Source organism: Cetorhinus maximus, chromosome 2 (assembly GCF_964194155.1).
Source record: "Cetorhinus maximus chromosome 2, sCetMax3.hap1.1, whole genome shotgun sequence".
NCBI classification, from domain to species: domain Eukaryota; kingdom Metazoa; phylum Chordata; class Chondrichthyes; order Lamniformes; family Cetorhinidae; genus Cetorhinus; species Cetorhinus maximus.
Genome location: NC_135880.1, coordinates 61,430,499 through 61,456,726, shown reverse-complemented (window position 1 = coordinate 61,456,726; position 26,228 = coordinate 61,430,499). Strand labels below are relative to the sequence as shown.

At 44.0% G+C, this 26,228-nt stretch overlaps 1 protein-coding gene across 9 annotated transcripts in view; it reads left to right on the top strand.

The window, feature by feature from the left end:
- Window positions 1-5,004: 5,004 nt before the first annotated feature.
- Window positions 5,005-26,228, top strand: part of arb2a (ARB2 cotranscriptional regulator A) — a 918,141-nt gene continuing 896,917 nt past the window's right edge. For 6 of the 9 annotated variants that reach the window (XR_013579777.1, XM_078565110.1, XM_078565127.1 and 3 more), the window contains exons 1-2: window positions 5,063-5,371; window positions 6,910-7,051. Coding sequence is in view for 8 of the 9 variants with exons in the window: in XM_078565110.1 (XP_078421236.1) it covers window positions 6,943-7,051 (109 nt within the window). In the remaining variant the exon portion in view is untranslated. Of the gene's footprint in view, window positions 5,456-6,909; window positions 7,052-26,228 lie in introns of all 9 variants that reach the window. The other 3 variants (XM_078565142.1, XM_078565161.1, XM_078565120.1) reach the window with 3 other exon arrangements.

Here is a 26,228-nt window from a genome sequence, read left to right as displayed (position 1 = left end):
ACTGAGACAAGGCTTTGATTGAAAACAATGAATACAATTTTGGTGAGTCAGGTTTGAAAATTCTAAGATGGCCTTAGACTGTGCCATATCAGGCCATATTTTTCTGTCAAAATAATGATAATGCCAAATGGAGCTCTCTGTTACTTATGTGTATATAGTTCAGCAGCAGTGATGCACGGACGAACTTGAAGGCTCAAAAGTTACTGTCTGTGTTGTATAGCCATTAGCTTGGCTTGTCTGCCTCGCCATTGAAATGCATTAAATGGTGTGATGCTCTATTTCCGTGGTAAAGCCAAACTAAACTTGCCACAGAAAGTTAACTCTTGTTATTTCAAGTGTAAGTACCTGTTTAATGATAAGTATTAATTACTGCCAACCAACCTCTATGGCACTGAAAATTAATAATTAGAACTGTGGAGTCTCAATCCTCCTGGTTTTAATTCGTCTAGTTTTTATGTGTTAAAGTTAATTTGTTTCTCTAAACTTTTCCTTTGCATAAGATCATAAGAAATAGGAGCAGAAGTAGATCATTTGGCCCCTTGAGCCTTCTCTGCCATTCAAAAAGATCACAGCTGATCTGATTGTGGCCTTAACTCCATTTTACTGGCTGCCCCCCATAACCAAAAATCTGTCTAGATTCAATCAGCCTTGAATATATTCAATGACCCAACCTCCACTGCTCTCAGGGGAAGAGCATTCAAAACTCTAATGACTCTCTGAGAGAAGAAATTCCTCCTGATCTCTGTCTTAAATAAGAGAGCCCTTATTTTTAAACTGTGCTCCTGGTTCTAGATTCCCCCACAAGAGGAAACATCTTCCCAGTATTTACCCCCTCAGAATCTTAAGTGTTTCAAGAAGATCACCTCTCGTTCTTCTAAGCTTCAATGAGTACAGGCCTTCTTTTTTCTTTAATCCATTTTTTCTTTTCCAGTCTTTCTGTGCCTCACTTGACAGTGAATTTACACACTAATTCACACCCTCGTTCTTCTGAATCCTTGTGCTGTTTATTTTCCAATTCTTCAATTTGATTAGTTAAAAAGATACACAGCTGCTTGCCCTGTTCACTCAGGACCCAGATGTTCTCCTGCCACATTATCAGCTCAGTTTCATCAACTTGCCGTGCAAAGGATGTAAAAACCTTGGTGTGCAAGGGCAAGCCTGACTAACAGCAGACAACAATTAGATGCCCTACCACAGCAAAATCTGGGCTATAGATGTTTTATTTGCATGGCTGGGAAAACAGTTATAGTTTGATGTCGAGATTAATAATCCACGCAATGGTTTCGGTTGTCGCAGTGTGAATGGTTATGATGCACCAGGAATGAATTTCTCAGGGCAGAAGTTCAGTATATGGGCGATGGTCTTAGATGGCCACAGTCACAATTTGAGCTGTTCCTCATGTTCCACTTGTGGAGCATGTGGCCACATCTTCCCTGGCCTATCCTCAAGTGGTTGAGCGTTGTCCATATGTTCCGTGGAAGGTTGAAACCTGGGACTTCACCACTCAAGTCAGTTACCGGATTACAGTTGGTGATCTTTGCAGTCAACAAGGAGGTGTGCGGGCTGTCATCAGTTTGTCGTGTGTGGGCTGTATTCCAATATGGGCTACCAGATTTCAGACGAATGTTATTTTTTGAGGAGTGTCAATGGGAGTGCTTCATTAGCTGCCAGCCAGATGGTTTCCCTGCAGAAATCAGGAAGATCAATATGTGCTAATGCAGGAAGCCAGTCAAGCTGTGTTGGTCTCAATGTTCCAGAAATAATCCTCATGACTGCCCAGAAATGGATATCTACCACGTTTGTGTGGTGGCTCCTGAGCCAGGTTAAGCAGCAGTACTCTGCTGTTTGGTAGACTAAGGCAAGTGAAGCAGTGCATAGCATATTGGCTATGCTGCTCCAGGTAGCATTCATTTTCCAGTTTCCATTCAGTCTCGTCTGGACCTTCGCTCCAGTGTTCTGGAGGTGTTGCCAGTAGGTCAATGTATGGCCAAGAGTGATGCCAAGATTGTTTTTATATTCATTCATGGAATATGGGCTTCACTGGCCAGGCCAGGATATATTGCCCATCCCTAATTGCCTTTGAGAAGATGTTGGTGAGCTGCCTTCTTGAACCACTGCAGTCCACATGGTGTAGGTACATCCACAGTGCTGTTAGGAAGGGAATTCCAGGGTTTTGACCCAGCAACAGTGAAGGAACTGCAATATATTTCCAAGTCAGGATGATGAGTGGCTTGGAGGGGAACTTCCAGGTGGTGGTGCTCCCATTTGTCTGCTGCCCTTATCCTTCTAGATGGTAGTGGTCTTAGGTTTGGAAGGTGCAGTCTAAGGAGGCTTGGTGAGTTGCTGCAGCATATCTTGTGGATGGTACACACTGCTGCTACTGTGCGTCGGTGGTGGAGGGAGTGAACGTTTGTGGATGTGGTGCCAATCAAGCGGGCTGCTTTGTCTTGGACAGTGTCAAGCTTCTTGAGTGCAGTTGGAGCTGCACTCGTCCAGGCATGTGGAGAGTATTCCATCACACTCCTGACTTGTGCCTTGTAGATGGTGCATAGGCTTTGGGGAGTCAGGAGGTGAGTAACTCTCCACAGGATTCCTAGCCTCTGACCTGCTCTTGTAGCCACAGTATTTATATGGCTATTCCAGTTCAGTTTCTGGTCAATGGTAACCCCAGGATGTTGATAGTGGGGGAATTCAGCGATGGTAATGCCATTGAATGTCAAGAGGCGATGGTTAGAATTCTCTCTTATTGGAGATGGTCATTGCCTGGCACTTGTGTGGCATGAATGTTACTTGCCATTTGTCAGCCCAAGCTAGGATATTATCCAGGTCTTGCTGCATTTGGACATGGACTGCTTCAGTATCTGAGGAATCGTGAATAGAACCATAGAACACTACAGCACAGAAAACAGGCCATTCGGCCCTTCTAGTCTGTGCCGAAATATTATTCCCCTAGTCCCATTGACCTGCACCTAGTCCATAACCCCCCAGACCTCTCCCATCCATGTATCTATCTAATTTATTCTTAAAACTTAAGAGTGAGCCCGCATTTACCACGTCAGATGGTAGCTCGTTCCACACTCTCACCACTCTCTGAGTGAAGAAGTTCCCCCTAAACCTTTCCCCTTTCACCCTAAAGCCTTGTCCTCTTGTGTTTATTTCTCCTAATCTAAGTGGAAAGAGCCTACTCGCATTTACTCTGTCTATACCCCTCATAATTTTGTAAACTTCTATCATATCTCCCCTCATTCTTCTACGCTCCAAGGAATAAAGTCCTAACCTGTTTAATCTTTCCCTGTAACTCAACTCCTTAAAACCAAGCAACATCCTAGTAAATCTTCTCTGCACTCTCTCAATCTTACTGATATCCTTCCTGTAGTTAGGCGACCAGAACTGCACACAATACTCCAAAGTTAGCCTCACCAATGTCTTATACAACCTCACCATAACATCCCGACTCCGATACTCAATACCTTGATTTATGAAGGCCAGTATGCCAAAAGCTTCCTTTACAACCTTGTCTACCTGGTGCTGAACATTGTGCAATCATCAGCGAACATCCCCATTGCTGACCTTATGATGGAAGGAAGGTCATTGATGAAGCAGCTGAAGATGGTTGGGCTTAGGACATTACCCTGAGGAACTCTTGCAGTGATGTCCTGGAACTGAGATGATTGACCCCCAACAGCTACCACCATCTTCCTTTGTGCTAGGTATGATTCCAACCAGTGGAGGCTTTTCCCTGATTCTCATTGACTCCAGTTTTACTAGGATTCCTTAATGATACACTCAGTCAAATGCTGCCTTGATGTCAAGGGCAGTCACTCTTGCTCTCACCTCACGCATTCAGCTCTTTTGTCCGTGTTTGAACCAAGGCTGTAATAAGTTCAGGAGCTGAGCTACCCTGAGTCATGGATGAGTGGTTGGCCACAGAACTGGACATGAAGTTCTTCCCTGGCCTTTGAGTTGTTCAGATGAAAAGCTGAAATTACAGTCTTGGCAATGTTCGGCCAAAGTCTCAATTTTCTGAAGTAAGATCTTCAGTGAGTGTTTTCTCCTAAAGTCCTAAAGTTCTTTAGCCTGGAAAGCCAGGGCCAAGTCATCGGCATATGTGAGAGCAGTGACTTTGTGGAAGGTCACTGATATATCTGTTGAAGAGAACCAGTTCATGGACTGATCTCTTGATTATGCCTTGTTGGTTATGTGTGGGTGGCTGGTTTCATCCCCAAAAAAAAATTCTTTCGAGTTATCAACAGTCACAGATTGCAACTCTTTCGAGTACAATCACCGTTCTTGGTTTCCGGGAGTGGGACATGAACCCACAACCCTCTGATTCAAAGGCGAGGGTGCTATGAACTGAGCCACAGCTGACACCTCTTTGGTTTCATTCCCAAACTCTTTCGAGTTATCAACAGTCACAGATTGCAACTCTTTCGAGTACAATCACAGTTCTTGATTTCCGGGAGTGGGACATGAACCCACAACCCTCTGATTCAAAGGCGAGGGTGCTATGAACTGAGCCACAGCTGACACCTCTCTGGTTTCATCCCCAAGTCGCACAAGGAACTGTTGGTTGCTAATCATGAGTTGATTAATTGTCGGGTTTTTACACAGCAGATGAGTTTCAGCAGTATGCCACACTGTGTCATGGGAGGAGGTGGAGACAGCAATCTTCAAGTGGCCCTCCTGTTAAATTAAGTGTTCCAACAGGAAAATCTGTGAACTAATGCTGTCAAGAAGGTGACCAAACCCCAGCCACAGGGCTCCCGGTCCAAGTAGTAAAGCCTATCAGGGGAAAAAGATGGGCTACAACGATTGAGTTTGAAGCACTTATTGCGCCAATCTTTATTGATGGACAGCATTGAGAGCAGAGGTTAAAGCTCTTAGCTGAAGAGGTCAGGTTGACCGAAGATCCAAGGGTATCACAAAATAACTGAAAAAAGGGAAAAACTACCCTAAACTTATTATTAACAGAGTGGTCAGTGTCCAATGTGACTGGCGAGGCTGAAATCACAAGGGCCTCTCTGACATCATCAAATCTTATAGCAGGCCCCACCCCCTCCCATCTCCCGGAGAATGGGAAGCACGGATAAAGATCCTTTCTGTGTTTTTAGAAGAAAAGATACGGGTTTCAGTCTGCATTCGCCTTGCTTATGGTCAACAAATTGCGCTTCTGATATTTCACTGTGGGCTTTCCAGACATTATCTTTCAAAGCCGAACCATCCACGGCGACCGTTGGTCTCGCGCTTGCCTTGTCGTCCTTTTCGAACTGGTTGCTATGGCGATGCCCGGGTTCCGCTTCCGCTCTGGTTATTTCCATGTTGTGGTGTTGGATGGTCGGGCCCAGCGTGTGTGTTTTGTCACTTTATCATTGTGGGTTTTTATTATTTGTTTATTGGGTGGTGGGACAGTCGTGATCAGCTCCCTGTGAGAGGCGGTGGATGCGGTATTGTGTCGGTACGGGCGGTGTTTTTCTTGTCGCGGTTGTGCGGTGTTGGGCACTTTACTGTACGTGGGGTTGCGGCTCAGTGTTTGATAGGAGAAGCAGTGGGTCCGAGTGCGGGGAGAAACTGGCCACCCGTTCACCAGGATGATCGGGCGAACATACGACGACCCACAGGCTTCAGGCCTGAATTCCCTCCAGCACCGAATGTCACGTACACCCTCATTCACTCTCAGCTGTGCTCTTCAAAATAAATAAATAGGCCTTGTTTTAAAGAACAAGTTTTTCATAGAACTCCCTTGTTCCTTTTCCTGTCATATGGTGCTCTTTTGCGAAAAATGCAAACTTGATTTACTTTCCCTAATGATTTTGTTAATATTTAGGGCATTGTGAAGAATGTGATCGAAAGAACTGACAGTCCTTATTCTTGGCTACTCCAACTGACCAAGAATTTTAAAAGATGAAAAAAAATCCAGTGTGAGGCAATTCCGTTTTCAGCTTAAAAATGAAGTATTGTGGGGAAGTAACTAAAAGTTTAGATAATTTTAGGTTGGACAAGGAAGAGTTGATGCGAATTGTTTTGTGAAGCTTGAAGCAAAAGCTTTGGTATACAAGCTTATTAATATATTAAATAGATATAATTGTGTTTGCACTGCCAACTGTCATATGCCAAGGGAATGAATAAATATAGTCTAAAAGAATACAATGAGAATCATTAATTGCCGCTACTTGAATTCAGATTAACATTTTGACATTAGTAAAATGCCGCAGATGCTGGAAATCTGAAATAAAAACAGAATATGCTGGATAAATTCAGCAGGCCTGACAGCATCAGTGGAGAGAGAAACAGAGTTAATGTTTCGAGGCTGTATGACTTCAGGAGAGCTCTGAAGAAGTCGTACAGACTCAAAACATTAACTCTGTTTCTCTCTCCACAGATGCTGTCAGACCTGCTGAGTTTTGCCAGCGTGTTATTTTTTTAATTGTTTCCTAATTGTCTGGTTCTGTAATCTGTAGTTTAAATAACATTTGAGGCAGAGTTTATTTCTAGCTATTGTCAGACATAATTCATGTGCTGTAAATGTTGATTTTTAAATATTTGTTAAGTGTTCATGGCAGTACTTCATTGACGTATGTAATACCTTCCTGTAATTGCATAATATTCATATTTCCAGCCATTGTTGACAATTTTTATCTCCAACTTTGCATTTAAGTGTTCTGAACTTTGGAATATTCTAATGTTTGCATTTAGTAGTCTTAACCACATCAATCTAAACAAGTTTCCCCACTCAATTTTTAGATAATCAAATTTACAAATTATTATCTTGATTTATAAAATACACACTTAAACTTTAAGTTATCCTGTAACAGAAAACTGCTAAATGCTTTTGTATTTTTAAACATATGGACTCATAGCATTCGCAATACTAGTTGACAGAAATTTTTTTTCTGCTCTGTGTCACTTCAGTTCTACCTAATCTGATCAAGTGAAACTGATTGGATGCTTGTTTATCTGGTGGTTTCTATTCTTTCAACGGTGTGGATTACCATGGCTCAGAACCAGCCAGGAGTGCCAGAAGAAAAGGACAAAACTTCTACTGCATTAAAAGGTTTGAAATATGCACAATTTTTTTCTATGACATTAAAACTCATGAAACTAATACTTAAAACTATCTACCGTAATTACTGAGGAATCGTGTAATGCACATGTTCAAGGTAGCCCTTCAATGACAGCCAGAGTCACTGTAGCACGTCTGAGAGGCTGCGAATTACATGGATAGTACGTTTAGGGAGTAGGTCACGGCACAGGTTAAGAGAGTTATGACAGGGGGGAATGAGTGACTGCCAGACAGTCTAGGTAGTGCAAATGTCCCCTGAGTCAATCTTGCTCACTAACAAAATTTTCCATTTTGGATACTGGTGAGGGTGAATGTTCCTTTCAGCGAGAGCTCTGTAATCCATGCCTACAATTATTGGCAGGGAATTTTGAAAAAAGCTCAATTTCTTCATTTGCATATCATGCAAAATTCTAAATGAAACAATCCCCCAAAAAATCTAACTTTCTCTGATCCAAGTCTCAGTTCGAAACCTGGCTGAGCTTGTTCTCACATTGAACAGTGTCTCCTTCAATAATAAAAACAAAAAACTACTGCGGATGCTGGAACTCCAAAACAAAAACAGAATTACCTGGAAAAACTCAGCAGGTCTGGCAGCATCGGAGGAGAAGAAAAGAGTTGACGTTTCGAGTCCACATGACCCTTCAACAGAACTGAGTATAGTTAGGAGAGGGGTGAAATATAAGCTGGTTTAAGGTGGGGGGCGGGGGGAGAGAAGTTGAGGGTGGGGTGGTTGTAGGGACAAGCAAGCAGTGATAGGAGCAGATAATCAAAAGATGTCACAGACAAAAGGATCAAAGAGGTGTTGAAGGTGGTGATGTTATCTAAGAAAAGTGCTAATTAAGAATGGATGGCAGGACATTCAAGGTACAGCTCTAGTGGGGGTGGGGTGGAAAGACTGACAAGGTATTAGTTGTAGATTTAAAAATAATGGAAATAGGTGGGAAAAGAAAAATCTATATAAATTATTGAAAAAAACAAAAGGGAGAGGGAAGAAACGGGGTGGGGATGGGGGGAGGGAGTTTAAGATCTAAAGTTGTTGAATTCAATTTTCAGCCCAGAAGGCTGTAAAGTGCCTAGTCGGAAGATGAGGTGCTGTTCCTCCAGTTTGCGTTGGGCTTCACTGGAACAATGCAGCAAGCCAAGGACAGACATGTGGGCAAGAGAGCAGGGTGGAGTGTTAAAATGGCAAGCGACAGGGAGGTTTGGGTCTTTCTTGTGGACAGACCGCAGGTGTTCTGCAAAGCGGTCTCCCAGTTTGCGTTTGGTCTCTCCAATGTAGAGGAGACTGCATTGGGAGCAATGAATGCAGTAGACTAAGTTAGGGGAAATGCAAGTGAAATGCTGCTTCACTTGAAAGGAGTGTTTGGGCCCTTGGACGGTGAGGGGAGAGGAAGTGAAGGGCCAGGTGTTGCATCTTCTGCGTGGGCATGGGGAGGTACCATAGGTGGGGGTTGAGGAGTAGGGGGTGATGGAGGAGTGGACCAGGGTGTCCCGGAGGGAACGATCCCTACGGAATGCCGCCAGGGTGGGTGAAGGGAAGATGTGTTTGGTGGTGGCATCATGCTGGAGTTGGCGAAAATGGCAGAGGATGATCCTTTGAATGCGGAGGCTGGTGGGGTGATAAGTGAGGACAAGGGGGACCCTATCGTGGTTTCTGGGAGGGAGGAGAAGGCGTGAGGGAGGATGCGCGGGAGATGGGCCGGACACGGTTGAGGGCCCTGTCAACGACCGTGGATGGAAAACCTCGGTTAAGGAAGAAGGAGGACATGTCAGAGGAGCTGTTTTTGAAGGTAGCGTCATCAGAACAGATGCGACGGAGGCAAAGGAACTGAGAGAATGGGATGGAGTCCTTACAGGAAGCGGGGTGTGAGGAGCTGCAGTCGAGGTGCCTTCAACTCCACTCACTTCCTCCAAATAAAATGGTACCTGCATGGATCCCAGCTGTGCCTGCCCTTATATGGGATATATGGAATATTCCTTATTCCAGTCCTACTCAGGCCCCCTCCATCTCTCTTTCAGGTTCATTGATGACTTTATCAGTGTCACTTCCTGCTCTCACCCGGAAATGGAAAATTCCATTGACTTTATTTCCAATTTCTCACCCTCTCTCTCCTTCAAGTGGTCCATCTCTGACTCTTCCCTTCCCTTCCCTTCCTTGACTTCTCTGTCTCCATTTCTGGAGATAGGCTATCAACTAATGATCACCACAAGCCCACTCATTCCCATAGCTACCTTGTCTTCAGTTGCTCACATCCTGCTTCCTGTAAGGACTCTAATCCATTCTCCCAGTTTCTCCGTCTCTGTCGCATTTGTTCAGATGATGCAGCGTTCCACACTAGTGCTTCCAATATATCTTCCTTTTTCCTCAACAGAGGATTCTCACCTACTGTGGTTGACATACAAATGTATGAAATAGGAGCAAAAGTGGGCCATTAAGCCTCTCGAGCCTGCTCTCCCAAAAGGAAAAATCATTTCAGACCAGTATTCCTATTTCCCATTTTTTACTCTTTTTTTTTCCCCTCTGGGCTGTCATTCAATGAGATCATGGCTGACCTGTTTGTGTTTCGAATTCCACATTCCCATCTACCCCCGATAACCTTTGATTGCCTTGGCTAACACGAATCTATCTACCTCTGCGTTACAATATTCAATGAACCTGCTTCCATCGCCTTCTAAGGCAGAGTGTTCCGAATTCGTAAAATCCTCTGAGAGAAGAAATTTCTCCTCATCTCTTTCCTAAGAGGGCGCCCCCTAATTTTAAAACAGTGCCTCTTAGTTCTTGACAGGGCCCTCCACTGTGTCTGATCTATTTCACACATTTCTGCTCTCACCCCTTCCACTCCCTCCTAGAGCCATGATAGGGATCCTCTTGTTCTCACCTTACATCCTACCAACCTCTGTATTCAACGGATCAGTCTCTGCCATTTTTGTTAGCTCCAGCATGATGCCACGACCAAACCTATCTTTCCTTGCCCTCCCCTTTCAGCACTCCAAAGGGATTGTTCCCTCCGACACACCCTGGTCCACTCCTTAGTCACTCTCAACACCCCCTCCCCTTCCTATGGCCCCTTACCATGCAAGTGCAGGAGATGCAGCACCTGTCCTTTTATCTCCTCCGTTCTCACTATCCAAGGCCCTAACCATTCTTTCCAAGTGAAACAGCAATATACTAGTACTCCTTTCAGTTTAGTACTGTATATTGTATTCGCTGTACACAACGTGGTCTCCTCTACATTGGAAAGACCAAACACAGGCAGTTGACCGCTTTACAGAGCACCTCTGTTCAGTCCGCAAGCGTGACCCCAAACTTCCTGTCACTTGTCATTTTAATTCTCCTCCTCCCTCCCACTCTAACATTTCTGTTCATGGCCTGCTACAGTGTTTCAGTGAAGCTCAGAGCAAGCTTGAGGAACAGCCTGTCATCTTTCGACTTGCACTCTACAGCCATCTGGACTCAACATTTGAGTTCACCAATTTTAGATCATAACCTCTGCTTCCATCTTGTTCTGTGTTTTTTTGCTGGGTGAGTCTTGTCTCATTCCTTTCTTAATCCCTTCATGTTGCATTCAGATGCCACATCTTTTTCTTTCTTTATTATACCCATTAACACTCTTTGGCTTTTGTACCATGAAATTTTTTGTTATTTAATCTCTCCTGCCCTTCTCTCCTCCCTTCACCCTATCAAAGATCTTCCTTTTTGTTTTTCCTGCCTCCTTACCCCTTCTGTTTTCTTAAATCCTACAACATATCCATCTTTCCTCAGTTCTGATGAAAGGTCACCTTGCCCTGAAATGTTAACTGTGTTTCTCGTTACAGATGCTGCCTGACCTGAGCATTTGCAGCATCTTTTATTTTTATTTCAAATCTGAGAATCTGTTCTGGGGATGGATTGACTCATCTTAAGAGGAGACTATGGTGTAGCGGTAATATCTCTGGGCTTGTAGTCCTGAAGCCCAGGCTGATGCTGTGGGGACACTGGTTCAGATCTTACCATGGCGTCTGGTGAAATTTAAGAGCTGAAGCAGCAGGGAAGAGCAAGACAAGGAGTGAGAATATAAAGTTAAGGCATGACAGGGCAGTTTGGCCGAATGGAATATGGATCCTGTGGGAAGTTGTGGACGCTTCCTGTGGGCTAGATGACCACACGCACGAAGTGTCACCAGCTGCAGAAACTTGAGCTCCTGGTTTCGGAACTTGAGTGACAGCCAGAGTCACTGCAGCACGTCTGAGAGGCTGAGAATTACATGGATTGTACGTTTAGGGAATAGGTCATGGCACAGGTTAAGAGAGTTATGGCAGGGGGGAATGAGTGACTGCCAGACAGTCTAGGAGAATCAGGCAGGTAGTGCAAATGCCTCCTGAGTCGACCATGCTCACTAACTCAGTTTTCCATTTTGGATACTGGTGAGGGTGACTGTTCCTCAGAGGAATGCAGCCACAGCCACGTCCATGGTACTATGGCTCAGCTGCACAGGAGGGGAGGAAGATGAAAGGAAGAGCAATAGTGGTAGGGGATTCAATAGTTAGGGGAACAGGCAGGTGTTTCTGCGGTTGCATACGTGACATCAGAATGGTATGTTGCCTCCCTGGTGCCAGGGTGAAGGATATTACTGAGTGACTACAGGACATTCTTATGGGGTGGGAGGATGAACAGCCAGAGGTTGCCGTCCACATCGGTGCCAACAACAGAAAATGAGGTCCTGAAAGCAGATTTTAAAGAACTAGGGAAGAGATTGAAAGGCAGGATTTAAAAGGCAGTAATCTCAGGATTACTCCCATTGCCACGTGTAAGTGAGTATAGACATAGGAAAGAGCAAATGAATGTGTGATTGGAGAGAGAGTGCAGGAGATAGGTCTTTAGATTACTGAGGCATTGGGACTGGTTCTGGTGCAGGTGGGACCAGCACAAGGACGGGTTACACCTGAGCAAGACCAGGACCAATATCCTTGCAGGGAGATTTGCTAGTGCTGTTGGGGTGAGTTTAAGTTAGCTTGGCAGGGGATAGGAACCTGAGAGAGAATTCAAATGGGAGAGAAACAAAGCTGGTAATGGTAGGAAAAAAAGTAAGCGAAATTGGAAGGCACTGTAAACAAAGGCCAGCATCAGTTAGGGTCAAAATATGGAAAAATGTTAAAAAGGCAAAATTAAGGGCACCCTATCTGAATGCACACAGCCTTTGCAACAAAGTAGATGAATTGATGGCACAAATAGAAGTAAAGGGGCATGATTTGATTGCCATTACGGAGACATGGCTGTAGGGTGACCATGGCTGGGAACTGAATATTTAAGGGTTTTCGACATTTAGGAACGATGGGTGAAAAGGAGGTGGGGTAGTGCTATTAATAAAGCATGAGATCAGTACATTCGTGAGAAAGTATCTTAGATCAGAAGATAAAGATGTAGAATCAGTTTGAATGGAGCTAAGAAACACCAAGGTGCAGCAAATGTTGGTGTGTGTTGTTCGTAGGCCACTACACAGTAGTCGTAATGTAGAGCACGGTATAAGTCAGGAAATCTGAAGCGCATGTAACAAGGGTGACGCACTAATCATGGGGGACTTCAATCTACATAAAGACTGGATAATAAACACTAAAGGTGTGGAGGACGAATTCCTGGAATGTATAAAAGATGGTTTTCTAGTACAGTTTGTTGAGGAACAAACTAAAGAATAGGCTATTTTAAATGTAGTATTGCGCAATGAGAAAGGGCTACTTAATAATCACGTGAAGGAGCCTTTAGGGAACAGTGACCATAATATGATGAAATTTTACATTAAGTTTGAAAGTAACGTCGTTCAATCTGAAACTAGGGTCTTAAATCTAAATCTAAACAAAGGAAACTATGAAAATATGAGGGATAAATTGGCTGTGGTAGATTGGGAAACTACATTAAAAAGTATGACAGTATACAGACAATAGCACGCATTTAAAGAATTAATGCATGCTTTACAACAAATGTACATTCCTTTGAGGCACAAAAACCCAACAGGAAAAGTGATCCCACTGTGGCTAACAAGAGAAGTTAAAGATTGTAATAGTTCAAAGAAAGAAACTTATAAAGTGGCTAAAAAAAGTAGTAAGCCTGAGGATTGGGAGCATTTTAGAATTCAGCAAAGGAGGACCAATAAAATGATGAAGAAAGAGAAAATAGAATATGAAAGTAAACTAGTGTTAAACATAAAAATGGACTGTGAAAGCTCCTATAGATATAGAAAAAAAAAGTAAAGATTAGCAAAGTCAAATGTGGGCCCATTACAGGCAAAGACAGGGGAATCTATAATGGGGAGTAAGGAAATGGCGGAGAAGCTAAACAAATTCTTTGTGTCTGCCTTCATGGAGGAAAATACAGAAAACCTCCCTGAACTACTAGAGAACCAAGGGACTAGCAAAAATGAGGAACTGAAAGAGAGTTGGTAAATCCCCTGAAACTGATGATCTACATCCAAGAATATTGAAACAGGTGGCTGTAGAGATAATGGCCAGCTTCCAAAATTCTGTAGATTGTGGAACAGTTCCTGCAGGTTGGAAGTAGCAAATGTAACCCCACTATTTAAGAAATGAGGGAGAAAGAAAACGGGCAACAGATCTGTTAGCCTGGCATCAGTAGTAGGAAATTGCTGGAATCTATAATAAAGGATGTGATAATAGGACGCTTAGGAAATTATGGTAGGATTGGGCAGAGTCAGCATGGATTTATGAGAGGGAAATCATGTTTGACAAACCTGTCAGAGTTTTTTGAGGATGTAGCAAGCAGAATAGATGAAGGGCAACCAGTGGATTTAATGTATTTGGATTTTCAGAAGGCTTTCGATAAGGCCCCATACAAGAGGTTAGTAAACCAATTGGAGCACTGGGATTAGTGGTAATATACTGGCATGGATTGAGGATTGGTTAAAGGAGAGAAAACAGAGTAGGGATAAATGGGTCATTCTCGGATTGGCAGGCTGTGGCTAGTGGGGTATCGCAATGATCAGTGCATGGACCCCAGCCATTCACAATTTATATCAGGGATTTGGATGTGGGGACTGAATGTAATATTTCCAAGTTTGCTGATGACACCTAAACTAGGTGGGAATGTGAGTTGTGTGGAGGATGCAAAGAGGCTTCAAAAGGATTTTGACAGGCCAAGTGAGTGGACAAGAACATGAAAGATGGAATATAGTGTGGAAAAATGTGAAGTTATCCACTTTGATAGGAAAAACAGAAATGCAGAGTATTTCTTAAATGGGGAGAGATTGGGAAGTGTTGATGTCAAGGACAAAGGATGTAATAGCTCTGGAGAGAGTGCAGAGGAGGTTTACAAGAATGTTGCCAGGGTTAGAAAAGTGTAGCTACTAGGAGAGATTGGATAGGTTGGGGCTATTTTCCTTAGAACAAAGAAGGCTGAGAGGTGACTTGATTGAGGTGTACAAAATTACAAGGGGAATAGGTAGAGTGGACAGGATAAAATTGTTTCCCTTGATGGAGAATTCTAGAACCAGTGGTCATAGATTCAAGATAAGTGGCAGAAAGTAGGGGGGACATGAGAGAGAACTATTTTACGCAGAGGGTAGTGGGTGTCTGGAACTCGCTGCCCAAGTTGGTGGTAGAGGCAGAACCTTTAAACTCTTTTAAAAAGTACCTGGATCTGCACCTAAAGCACCGTAAGCCCAGGGCAATGGGCCGGGTGCAGGAAGATGGGATTAGAAAGGGCACCTGGGTGTCCTCGGACTGGCATGGATAAGATGGGCTGAATGGCCTTCTTCTGTGCTGTAACTTCTCTATGGTTCTGTGTCCAAAGGGACCTGGATGCCCTTGTTCATGAGTTGCTGAAATGTAACATGCAGGTGCAGCAAGCTATTAGGAAGTATGTTGGCCTTTATTGCAAGAGGACTTGAGTACGGCAGTAAAGATGTTTTGCTGCAATTGTATAGAGCCTTGGTGAGAATGCACCTGGGGTATTGTGAACCATTTTGGTCTCCTTACCTAAGGAAGGATATACTTGCCATAAAGTGCAAAGAAGGTTCCTGGGATGGCGGGATTGTCCTATGAGGAGAGATTGAGGAGACTGGGCCCTCTACAGTTTAGAAGAATGCGTGGCGATCTAACTGAAGCACTCTAATTGGAACTACTCTCAATCATCAGTAAAGTAATGGAAGGAGTCATCAACATTGCTATTAAGCGGCACTTGCTTAACAATAACCTGCTCACTGATGCCCAGTTTGGGTTCCGCCAGGGCCACTCAGCCCCTGACCTCATTTCAACCTTGGTTCAAACATAGACAAAAGAGCTGAGCTCCCAAGGTGAGGTGAGAGTGACTTCCCTTGACATCAAGGCAGCATTTGACCGAGTGTGGCATCAAGGAGCCCTAGCAAAACTGAAGTCAATGGGAATCGGGGGGAACACCCTCCAATGGTTGGAGTCACACCTAGCACAAAGGAAGATGGTTGTGGTTGTTGGAGGTCAGTCACCTCAGCTCCAGGACATCACAGCAGGAGTTCCTCAGCCCAACTACCTTCAGCTGCTTCATCAATGACCTTCCTTCCATCATAATGTCAGCAGTGGGGATTTTCGCTCATGATTGCACAATGTTCAGCACCATTCGCGATTCCTCAGATACTGAAGCAGTCCAAGTCCAAATGCAGCAAGACGTGGACAATATCCAGGCTTGGGCTGACAAGTGGCAAGTAACCTTCGTGCCACACAAGTGCCAGGCAATGACCATCTCCAACAAGAGAGAACCTAACCATCGCCCCTTGATGTTCAATGACATTACCATTACTGAATCCCCCACTATCAACATCCTGGGGGGGGTTACCATTGACCAGAAACTGAACTGGACTAGCCACATAAATACTGTGGCTACAAGAGCAGGTCAGAGGCTCGGAGTCCTGCGGTGAGTAACTCACCTCACCTCCTTGGAACTCACCAAGGCTCCTTAGGCAGCACTTTCCAAACCCACGACCACTACCATCTAGAAGGACAAGGGCAGCAGATATATGGAAATGCCATCACCTGGAAGTCCCCCTCCAAGTCACTCATCATCCTGACTTGGAAATATATTGTCGTTCCTTCACTGTCGCTCGGTCAAAATCCTGGATCTTCCTTCCTAACAGCACTGTGGGTGTATCTACACCACATGTAGGCAGTTCAAGAAGGCAGCTCACTATCACCTTCTCAAGGGCAACTAGAGATGGGCAATAAATGCTGGCCCAGCCAGCGAAGCCCACATCCTGTGAATGAATTAAAAAAAAACTGCCAATGTTGTACCTTCTCCCAGCTCATCAAGGCAACAGATGGTGAGAATATCCCAGCCACTGGGGAATTTTAGCATACCTATAACATCCTCAAGGGTATCAACGATAGTGCTAATTCATAGGATACAGTTACGTTGTTGTATATAAGTGGTGTGTGATGGAACGCATGGTTCAAGTGTGTTAGCACCACAGAGGATTTCACAACGCTCACTGAAAGTCAGTGTGAAATCATCACCTTGGTGAGGGAAGTTGGCTTTGAGGAAGTGGAGGAGGCTGATGTGGTGGAATTGCTCGAGTCCCACTGACAGGAATTGTCCAATGAAGATTTAATGCTGCTAGATAGTCAACGAACTAAAGGAGAAGATGGCACTGAAAATCCGAGGGGATGTAGTTTATCAATGAAACAATTGTCGAGCTTTCAAATTCATCAAAGAGGCAATGGAAATATTCACCGAGGATGAACTGAACAGAGAGTTCAGTGCCAAAGTGAACAGGATGATCAGTGATGGCATCAACTGCTATAATGAGATCTACTGGCAGAAAACAAAACCCATTAGTCCTTGGATAAATTTTTCAAGTTTGTTGACAATCCTGGCCCTTCGTCCCATTAACTCCTTCATGTCCTGGTTGTTCAACCTATGCTGCCTTCAAATTAAAACCAATATCACTCCAACGTCAGTCATTGAGCTTCTGAAGATGCTTGTGCATGCGCTCACTCAAAGCGTTTGAGAAAATGGGCCTTTCACTAAACATCGGGATAATCAACATCTCTTCCAAATAGCTCCCATAGTACAACCACCTGCCCCACATCAATTTAAGATCAATGACGAGATCCTGGAAAATGTGGATCATCTTCCATATCTTGCAAAACCCCTTTTTGACAAACATAGACAATGCAATTCTTCATCGCTTCCAGTGTGCCAACTCAGTCTTTGGCTGACTGAGGATAAGAGTGTTTGAGGACCAGGATCTCAAACCCAAGGCAAAGATCATGGTTCACTAGACAGCAGTGATCTCTGCGCATTACCTATGTTTCTGATACTTGGACAGCCTGTAATTCGCATCTCAAAGTAACATCAGCAGTGCCTTCGTAAGATCTTCCAAATCCAGTGCAAGAAAGGCAGTCCAACAGCAACATCTTCTCCCAAGCCAAAATGTCCAGCAGCAAGGCGCTAATCCCTCAAAGCCACCCTCACTGAAATGCTTTAGGGATGTACTCAAAGCATCCCTGAAGGGCAAAACATCACCATTGACACATGGTGATGAACCAAAATGGAGAAAGTTCATTCAGGAAGGCACCCAAACGCATTGATAAACTTCAGGAAAATGTGGAGGTGATATAAAGGCATCTGAGGGAGTGCACAAACCCCCAAACAACTTATCTACCTGACCCTCCCAAAAACACCTCCCACATGTATAGCAGAGTCTGCAGATTGCGCATTGAATTCAGGAGCCATCTCAGAACCCATCAAACCAGAGTGCAAACAAGCCATATCCTAACCCTAGTGACTACCTAAGAAGAAAGAGTGGTAAGTGTTATCTAAATTGAATTTATTCAATATTTATTTTATTTAGCAAATTATTTCAATTAGAAATGCATAGTATTGTCCATGTATGGTACAGTATTTCAACTTATCCAATGGTTTTTCCAGTTGAGATCCTATAGGAGGTCCCTATGGGAACCTCTGAGTGAAACAACTTGAAGTAAACCAAAGTCACAATTTTAATGAATACAACTAAGACTTTAGGCAAGGAATTATTATAATATGTTAACATGGTTAGAGAATTGTCTAACTAACAGGAAACAGGGAGTCTGGATAAATGGGTAATATTCAAGTTGACAAACTGTAATTAGAGGAGTGCCACAGGATTCAATGTTGGGGCCTCAACTGTTTATAATCTGTATTAAGACTTGGATGAAAGGACTCAGTTTACTGTAGCCAGATTTGTTGAGATACAAAGATCCTATGGGAGGTCCCTGTGGGGTTGTGAGGAGGACACATGGAGTCTGCAAAGGGATTAAGTAGGTTCACTGAGTAGAAGAAAGCATTCAAGTGGCAGATGGATAATATGGAGATGGATAGAAACACTATTATTTAAATGGAGAGACTGCAGAATGCTATGCAGTACTCCATGGATCGCAAAAAGTTAGCATACAGGTGCAGCAATTCAGTTCAGGGCATTGTTGAGACCACACCTAGAACACTGGGTCTTCTTACTTTTTTAAAAATTTGTTCATGGAATGTCGGCATTGGTGGTCAGTCAGCCAGGATTGCCCATCCTTTCAGAGGGCATTTAAGAGTCAACCACATTGTTGTGGGTGTGGAGACACATGTAGGCCAGACCAGGTAAGGACAGCAGATTTCCTTCCCTAAAGGACATTAGTGAACCAGATGGGTTTTTGTGACATTTGGCAATGGTTCCGTGGTCATCACCAGACTTTTAATTCCAGATTGTTATTGAATTCAGCTTTCACCATCTGCCATTGTGGGTTTTGAACCCGGTCCCCAGAGTGGGTCTCTGGAATACTAGTCTTGTGACAATAACACTATGCCACCGCCTCTCCTTACTTTAGGATGTACTTGCATTGGAGACGGTTCGGTAAGTTGATCCTGAGATGAAGGGCTTGTCATATTAGGTAAGGTTGAGCAGGCTAGGCCTGTACTTATTGAATGAGAAGTGGCCTGATTGAAGCATATTCTGAGGGGACTAGACTGGGTAAATGCTGAAAGAATGTTTCCCCTCATGGGGGAATCTGGAACCAGGGGCACAGTTTCAAAATGTGGGGCCTCCCATTTAAGACTGAAATGAGGAAGAATTTTTTCTGAAGGTCGTTAGTCTTTGGAATTCTCTACCCGAGAGCAATGGAGGCTGGGTCATTGAACATATTCAAGGCCAGGTTAGTCAGATTTTTTATCTTGAGGGAGTCCAGGTTTATGGGGGGAGCAAGCAGTAAAGTGGAGTGAAGGCCACAATCAGATCAGCCATGATCTTATTGAATAGCAGTGCAGGTTTGAGGGACCAAATGGCCTACGCCTATCCCTATTTATTATATTCTTATGTGACGTTTGCCCCACTTAAGTCTCCAGTTGATCACCTGGAAGACTGAAGCCACCACCTCTGCCCTAAGCCTTTGCAATACAAAGCTATGTGAGACTGATTTTGGGAATTCTATCACTTGCTTATATTTAATCTAGTTTTACTTGACTATACGTTTTGCGGTGATGTTAGATTGAAAGAAAGCACGTAGTACAGGGTTTGCGCTTCGATTGACTTCTCTGAAAAGAAAATCTGGCCGAATGTAAAACAGGCTGTCGATTCATTATTGTCAGTTTTGTAGTGCCTCCCAAGACTAATTTTACCCCCAGAGATCTATTGCTAAACTTCTGTCAGTACTGAAACACATGAATAGTCTCTCCCTCATCTTACTGCATCCTAGGGTTCAATTTCATAATCAGCAATCAGAGTGCAATTTAAGAAGAAATACAATTTTATGCAAGCTGGAGACCAGCTTTTGGAAGAGGGGTGATATACATAGCAATCTAAATTGAAGCACAGACATTTTATCTATGGAATAGTTGGACCCTTCTCTCATTTCGGATGAAATACTATTAATCTTTACAAGCCAGTGCTATTATAAACACGGCAATAGGTCAGCAACCTACCTGCATTATTGATTGAGAATGCAAGTTTCTGACAACTGGATTAGTGGTTTATGGGTGATACAAACATCCTTATACTGAAAAATAACAAGATTAGCAATAGATTTAATACATTTCTAGATGTTACACCAATGTGAAATGTGACCTAAGGTCTTGCCGCTTTTTTAGAATGATACATGCTGACTGAGTGCATTCACTTTATTGTACCCTTTAGTAGAAATGTTTGGATAGCCAATTCATTTCTTTGAGTAGAAAAGCAGCAGAGAGGAATGTTTTCTTCTGTGTGGATTCTGTGAGGGAAATCTGGACTCAGGTTTATCGTTTCAACAATGCATTTGTGAGGATTTCTGGCTTTGGACCATCTTATATCTATTGTCAAGGCCATTTTCACAATTACTGAATCTTTTTAAGTTAATCAGCTGAGAAAAATTAAAGTAGGTAAGAGATGCAAGAGAATATTTGGTAGCATTTCTTTAGTTTTATTCTATAGGTAATAAGACTACAAACTCCAGAATATCAACCTAACATTTCAAGCTGATCCAGGAACAAATTCATTTTAGAACAGCTAATGTGGTTCCGCTATTTAAGAAGGGTTGTAGAGATAAGCCAAGGAACTACACGCCAGTGAGTCTCATGTCAGTGGTAGGGAAACTATTGGAGAAATTTCTGAAGGAGAGTATCTATCTCCACTTGGAGAGGCAAGGTTTGATCAGGGGTAGTCAGCATGGCTTTGTCAGAGGGAGGTCATGCCTAACAAATTTGATTGAATTTTTTGAGGAGGTGACCAGGTGTGTAGATGAGGGTAGTGTAGTTGATGTAGTTTATATGGATTTCAGCAAAGCCTTTGACAGGGTCCCACATGGGAGACTTTTAAAGAAGGCAACGGCACATGGGATACAGGGTAATTTGATAAGGTGGATTCAAAATTGGCTTAGTTGTAGGAGGCAGAGGGTGATGACAGAAGGATGCTTTAGTGACTGGAAGCCAGTGTCCAGTGGTGTACCACAGGGATCTGTGCTGGGTCCCCTATTATTTGTCATTTATATAAACGACATAGATGACTATGTGGGGGGTAGGATTAGTAAGTTTGCGGATGACACAAAGATTGGCCGGGTGGTTAACAGTGAGGTTGAGTGTCTTGGGCTACAGGAAGAAATAGATTGGATGGTCAAATGGGCAGATAAGTGGCAAATGGAATTTAGCCCCGAAAAGTGTGAGGTGAAACACTTTGGAAGGAGTAATTTGACAAGGAAGTATTCAATGAACAGCATGACACTAGGAAGTTCTGAGGAACAAAGGGGCCTTGGCGTGTGTGTCCACAGATCTCTGAAGGCAGAGGGGCGTGTTAGTGGGGTGGTGAAAAAGGCATATGGGACACTTGCCTTTATCAATCGAGGCATAGATTACAAAAGTAAGGAGGTCATGTTGGAGTTGTATAGAACCTTGGTGAGGCCACAGCTGGAGTACTGTGTGCAGTTCTGGTCGCCACATTATAGGAAGGATGTGATTGCACTGGAGGAGGTGCAGAGGAGATTGACCAGAATATTGCCTGGGATGAAACATTTAAGTTATGAAGAGAGGTTGGATAGTCTTAGGTTGTTTTCGTTGGAGCAGAGAAGACTGAAGGGCGACCTGATCAAGGTGTACAAGATTATGAGGGACATGGACAGGGTGGATGGGGAACAGCTGTTCCCCTTAGTTGAAGGGTCAGTCACGAGGGGACATAAGTTCAAGGTGAGGGGCAGGAGGTTTAGGGGGGATGTGAGGAAAAATTCTTTTACCCAGAGGGTGGTGACGGTCTGAAATGTGCTGCCTGGGAGGGTGGTGGAGGCGGGTTGCCTCACATCCTTTAAAAAGTACCTGGATGAGCACTTGGCATGTCATAACATTCAAGGCTATAGGCTAAGTGCTGGTAAATGGGATTAGGTAGGTAGGTCAGGTGTTTCTGACATGTCAGTGCAGACTCGATGGGCCGAAGGGCCTCTTCTGCGCTGAGATTCTGTGATTGATAAGGAGAAATAAAGCAATAGTATATATTTTTGAAAACCCTTTATGCTGTGCTTAGGTGTGTGCTCAATTGGTTTAATAGCATTGCTGGTGAACTGGGAGCAGCCACTTTCCCTATTTTCTTTAATCAAGAAAGTGTATGGCCCGGAGGGGAACCGGCAAAAGAGGGAGTTTGGATAGTGGAGAGATATTCATATTTTGAGGCTTTCTCAAGAGCATGTTTTCCACATGAAAATGGTGAAGACCACTTCATTTTGATCAGCAAAGAAAGTTGCTTTGGGACTTGAGTTTTTAATTTTTACTGAATTAATCACTCAGTTGTACAAAACTTGAGTATTGCTTAAAAAAAAGACACTGTCATAGCTTTTTGTCTTGCATTCATTGGGACAGGCGCAAGAATTTCAAAGGGAACGACAATTTATATTGTATGAGAAATGGGTGCTGATTGGTTGGCAAATTGGCTCTGGTCGAGTTGTTGCCATGGCGAATGTACGAGAGAAGCACTGTTCCCCATGCATTTTAATTCAAAGAAGGTGCAAAGGCTGGATATGCTCCTTTTGCCTGCAGAGGACATTCTTGCATCTGTCCTGATGAATGCATGATGAGAAGCTTCAATAGCATTTTTTTTCAGCAATACTCAAGTCTTTTTTACTGGATTATCTTTTAATATAATCAACTTTGTCTTTTTTTAATCTAACATTACAATTCATGAGGACACACCAGAACACAGAAGAGATGGGAGCAGGGGTAGACCATATGGCCCGTTGGGCCTGCTCCACCATTCAATACAATCGTGGCTGATCTTGGGCTTCAACTTCATTTCCCTGCCCATACCCCATAATCCTTGATAACTTGAGAGACCAAAGATCTGTCAATTTCTGCCTTAATATAGGCACTATTGATGACTATAGACAAAGTACCAAGTAGAAAACGCCAGGACAAAATAAACATCATTGAAGCTGTCATAAATTACAGTTAAAACCTCTCCATATGTTCTATTTTGTATAGATTCTAGAATTTTGCACCAACAGTTAGATCCCTATATTGTTGTTGATTTTTCCAAGTCTGCATCTCTTGAGCGTGCTGCAACTGGCATCCAGATCTTATTTTTCTTGAACTATGCCTCCATTGCGCAGTGAGGCCTTTCTGAGGTGTTGTTACTAGTTTATTAAGGTTATCATTGTGACCCACTTGATGTTTTTTGAAAGTTGCCTGTTTGGGCCTGCATATGTCATTATTTGCCACATGGTCTCACCAGAATTTTGGTATGTGGTAAGCCCAAAATACGTAGGAGTGTCCCCTTGTTACAGTGCTGGCATTTGCATTTTTGGCCTTGTGTTTGGCACCCAGTATACTTTGTTCAGTTAGAACATAAGACATAGGAGCAGAAATTAGGCCATTCGGCCCATCGAATCTGCTCCGCCATTCAATCGTGGCTGATAAGTTTCTCAACCCCATTCTCCTGCCTTCTCCCCGTAACCTTTGATATCCTTACCAATCAAGAACCTATCTATCTCGGTCTTAAATACACTCAATGACCTGGCCTCCACAGCCTTCTGTGGCAATGAATTCCATACATTCACCACTCTCTGGCTAAAGAAGTTTCTCCTCATCTCTGTTCTAAAAGGTCTTCCGTTTACTCTGAGGCTGTGCCCTAGGGTCCTAGTCTCTCCTACTAATGAATAAATTTGATTTTGTACTTAGATAAACTTTTGCACTGTCAAGAAACTATACTATTTTTCCTGATATAACGATAGGATATTTTAAAACAGGCTTATTTATGTGTGTGTGTGTATGATTCTTGTGTGGAACTAATTTAATTAAACTAGAGACGGTTAGACTGCAAGGTTTATATTAATGAAATGAGGTGTAAAGCAGGCTTTGAAATGGAGATAAGTAAAGCTAGGGTGAAGTCTCGGCAGAGATGGTGTAAATGAAATTTGCACTTTTAGATAAGTGGAGAAGTGTTTGATTTTCAAAGAGACATGGAAGATATTTACAACTAGCAGGATAAGTAAGACAAAGCGATTTATGTTTATTTTACCCAAAACTACTGGCCATAATGATAGCATGAAAGATTTTATATTCTGGGAAAAGTAACTTCTAAGACAAGTTGAAACAATGGGATTTACAGATCAAAAGGGATAAAACATATTTAAAGAAGGGTAGAAGGCTGTGTGAGATATGGCCATGTGAGATCTTGAGAGGTGACTATGTGAAACAGACTTGGGTGGGGGGGGGAGGTGGAGGAAAGTCTCTTGCCACCCTGCAGATGTTTGCTGTTCCAATAACCAAAGTTGCGTTAAAAACCTTTGGAAGTTCATTGTCCAGTGGGTGCATGTGGTAAAATTGCTGGATGACTTGATAAATTTGGAATCTATTTGGACTGTTGCCTTAAAGGAGGTGTGTAGTTGGGAGCCTGGTTAAGTAGAAATTTTGGGAACTGTTATAACTGTGTCACTGTAACCTTGGCCAGAATTTTCTACTTGACGTGCAGGGGCGGGCCCCGCACGTCAGCGTGTAAAATGATGCGTGGTGATGTTGGGCAAGCGTCCCAACGTCATTGCACGCCATCACGATATTTCACTGGGCGTGCGCACAATGAAGTTCGACGCGCACCCGCCATTAATTAACAGGCTAGTTAAGGCCCTTAAATCGGCAATCGATGCCGATTTTCAGGCGCCCGTGCGATCTTCGGGCAGGCAGGTAAGCAACTTTTTAATAAAACTCATCCACGGGCGGGATAAGAGGGCTCAGTCGTGTTGTCAGTCTGGTCTGTGAGTATTTATTGCAGAAAGGTTTTTAATCTTGCCTGTGTGATCTGTAGCAGTTCAGAATGACTTCCAGCAGCTTTCTGTGTACTTTGAACCTTCAAGTCAGCACTCTGCAGTCAGTAATTTTTATCGGGTCTGCAGCTTTCCGAAGGCCTCCCTTTAGCCTAGGCATGGGTTCTGACACGTCCAATCGAGGCAGCTCCTCAGGAGGAAAGGAAGGCTAGAATAATGAGGCGGCCAGGAGTGCACAATCCGCCTCCAGGGGAGCCACCTTTTGGAGCACAGGCACAAGGGGCGCAGAGCCTAGACGAAGCCCAAGGTGGAAGGGGCCGCAGAAGACGCCACAACCCTGCTGCCAGGGTGTACAGGCGGAGAAGCAGCTACCTCAATATGACTGAGGTGCAGTGCCAAAGGAGTGTCTGACTGTCAAGGGAGACAATCAACTACATCTGTCAGATGATTGGCCCTGAAATATCTCCTAACTATGTGGGCAGACACCCCATGCCAGCAGCTCTGAAGGTCACAGTTGCCCTCAATTTCTATGCCTCTGGCTTCTTCCAGGGCTCAATGGATGATCTTTGCGGTGTCTCCCAATCACCTGTGTATACTTGTGTCGAGCAGGTCACAGACGCTTTGTTCAGGCGTGCATTGACCTTCATTCACTTCCGCTGGGACCAGGCAAGCCAGACACACCGACTCAGAGGCTGCGTGGCCATTGCTGGCTTCCCCTGTGACCAGGGTGCAATAGGCTGCACACATGTGGCCATCAAGGCGCCAGCAGGTGAGCCTGGTGCCTTCGTCAACAGGAAGGGCTTCCACTCCATGAACGTGCAGATAGTGTGTGATCACAGGATGCTGATTCTACAAGTCTCTGCAAAGTACCCAGTCAGCTTTCACGACGCCTACACCCTCAGACACTCCCAGGTACTGGGGCTGTTCAGTGCTCCGGCTCGGCTTGATGGATGGCTGCTGGGTGACAAGGGCTATCCCTTCAAAAGGTGGCTCATGACGCCTCTCCGCCATCCAAGAACAGAAGCTGAGCAGCGGTACAATAGGAGCCACGCCTCCATAAGGGCTGAGGTAGAGAGAGCCATTGGTCTTCTCAAGATGCGCTTCCGATGCCTGGACCGCTCAGGGAGCGCACTCCAGTACCCCCCCAGATCATGTCTCGGTGATAGTGGTTGCATGCTGCGTTCTCCACAATCTTGCGCTGGGAAGGGGGGATGCAGTGGATGATGAAGACTTTGATTGCAGTGGATGCGGCTGCACGCAATGAGTTCAGCACTGATTCTGAGGATGAGGAGGCATGGGAATGATGAGGGGCTAAACGCTGACCCGGGTCTACACCAAGGAGGCAGGGACACCCGGGAAACTTTAATCCAACGAACTTTCAGCTGGCTCCACACAAATGGATCGGGAGGACCAGTCTTGCCTGGCGCTTCCATAGTTGGCACTTAAGTGCTACATCTGCCACTTCAGCTGCAACTAA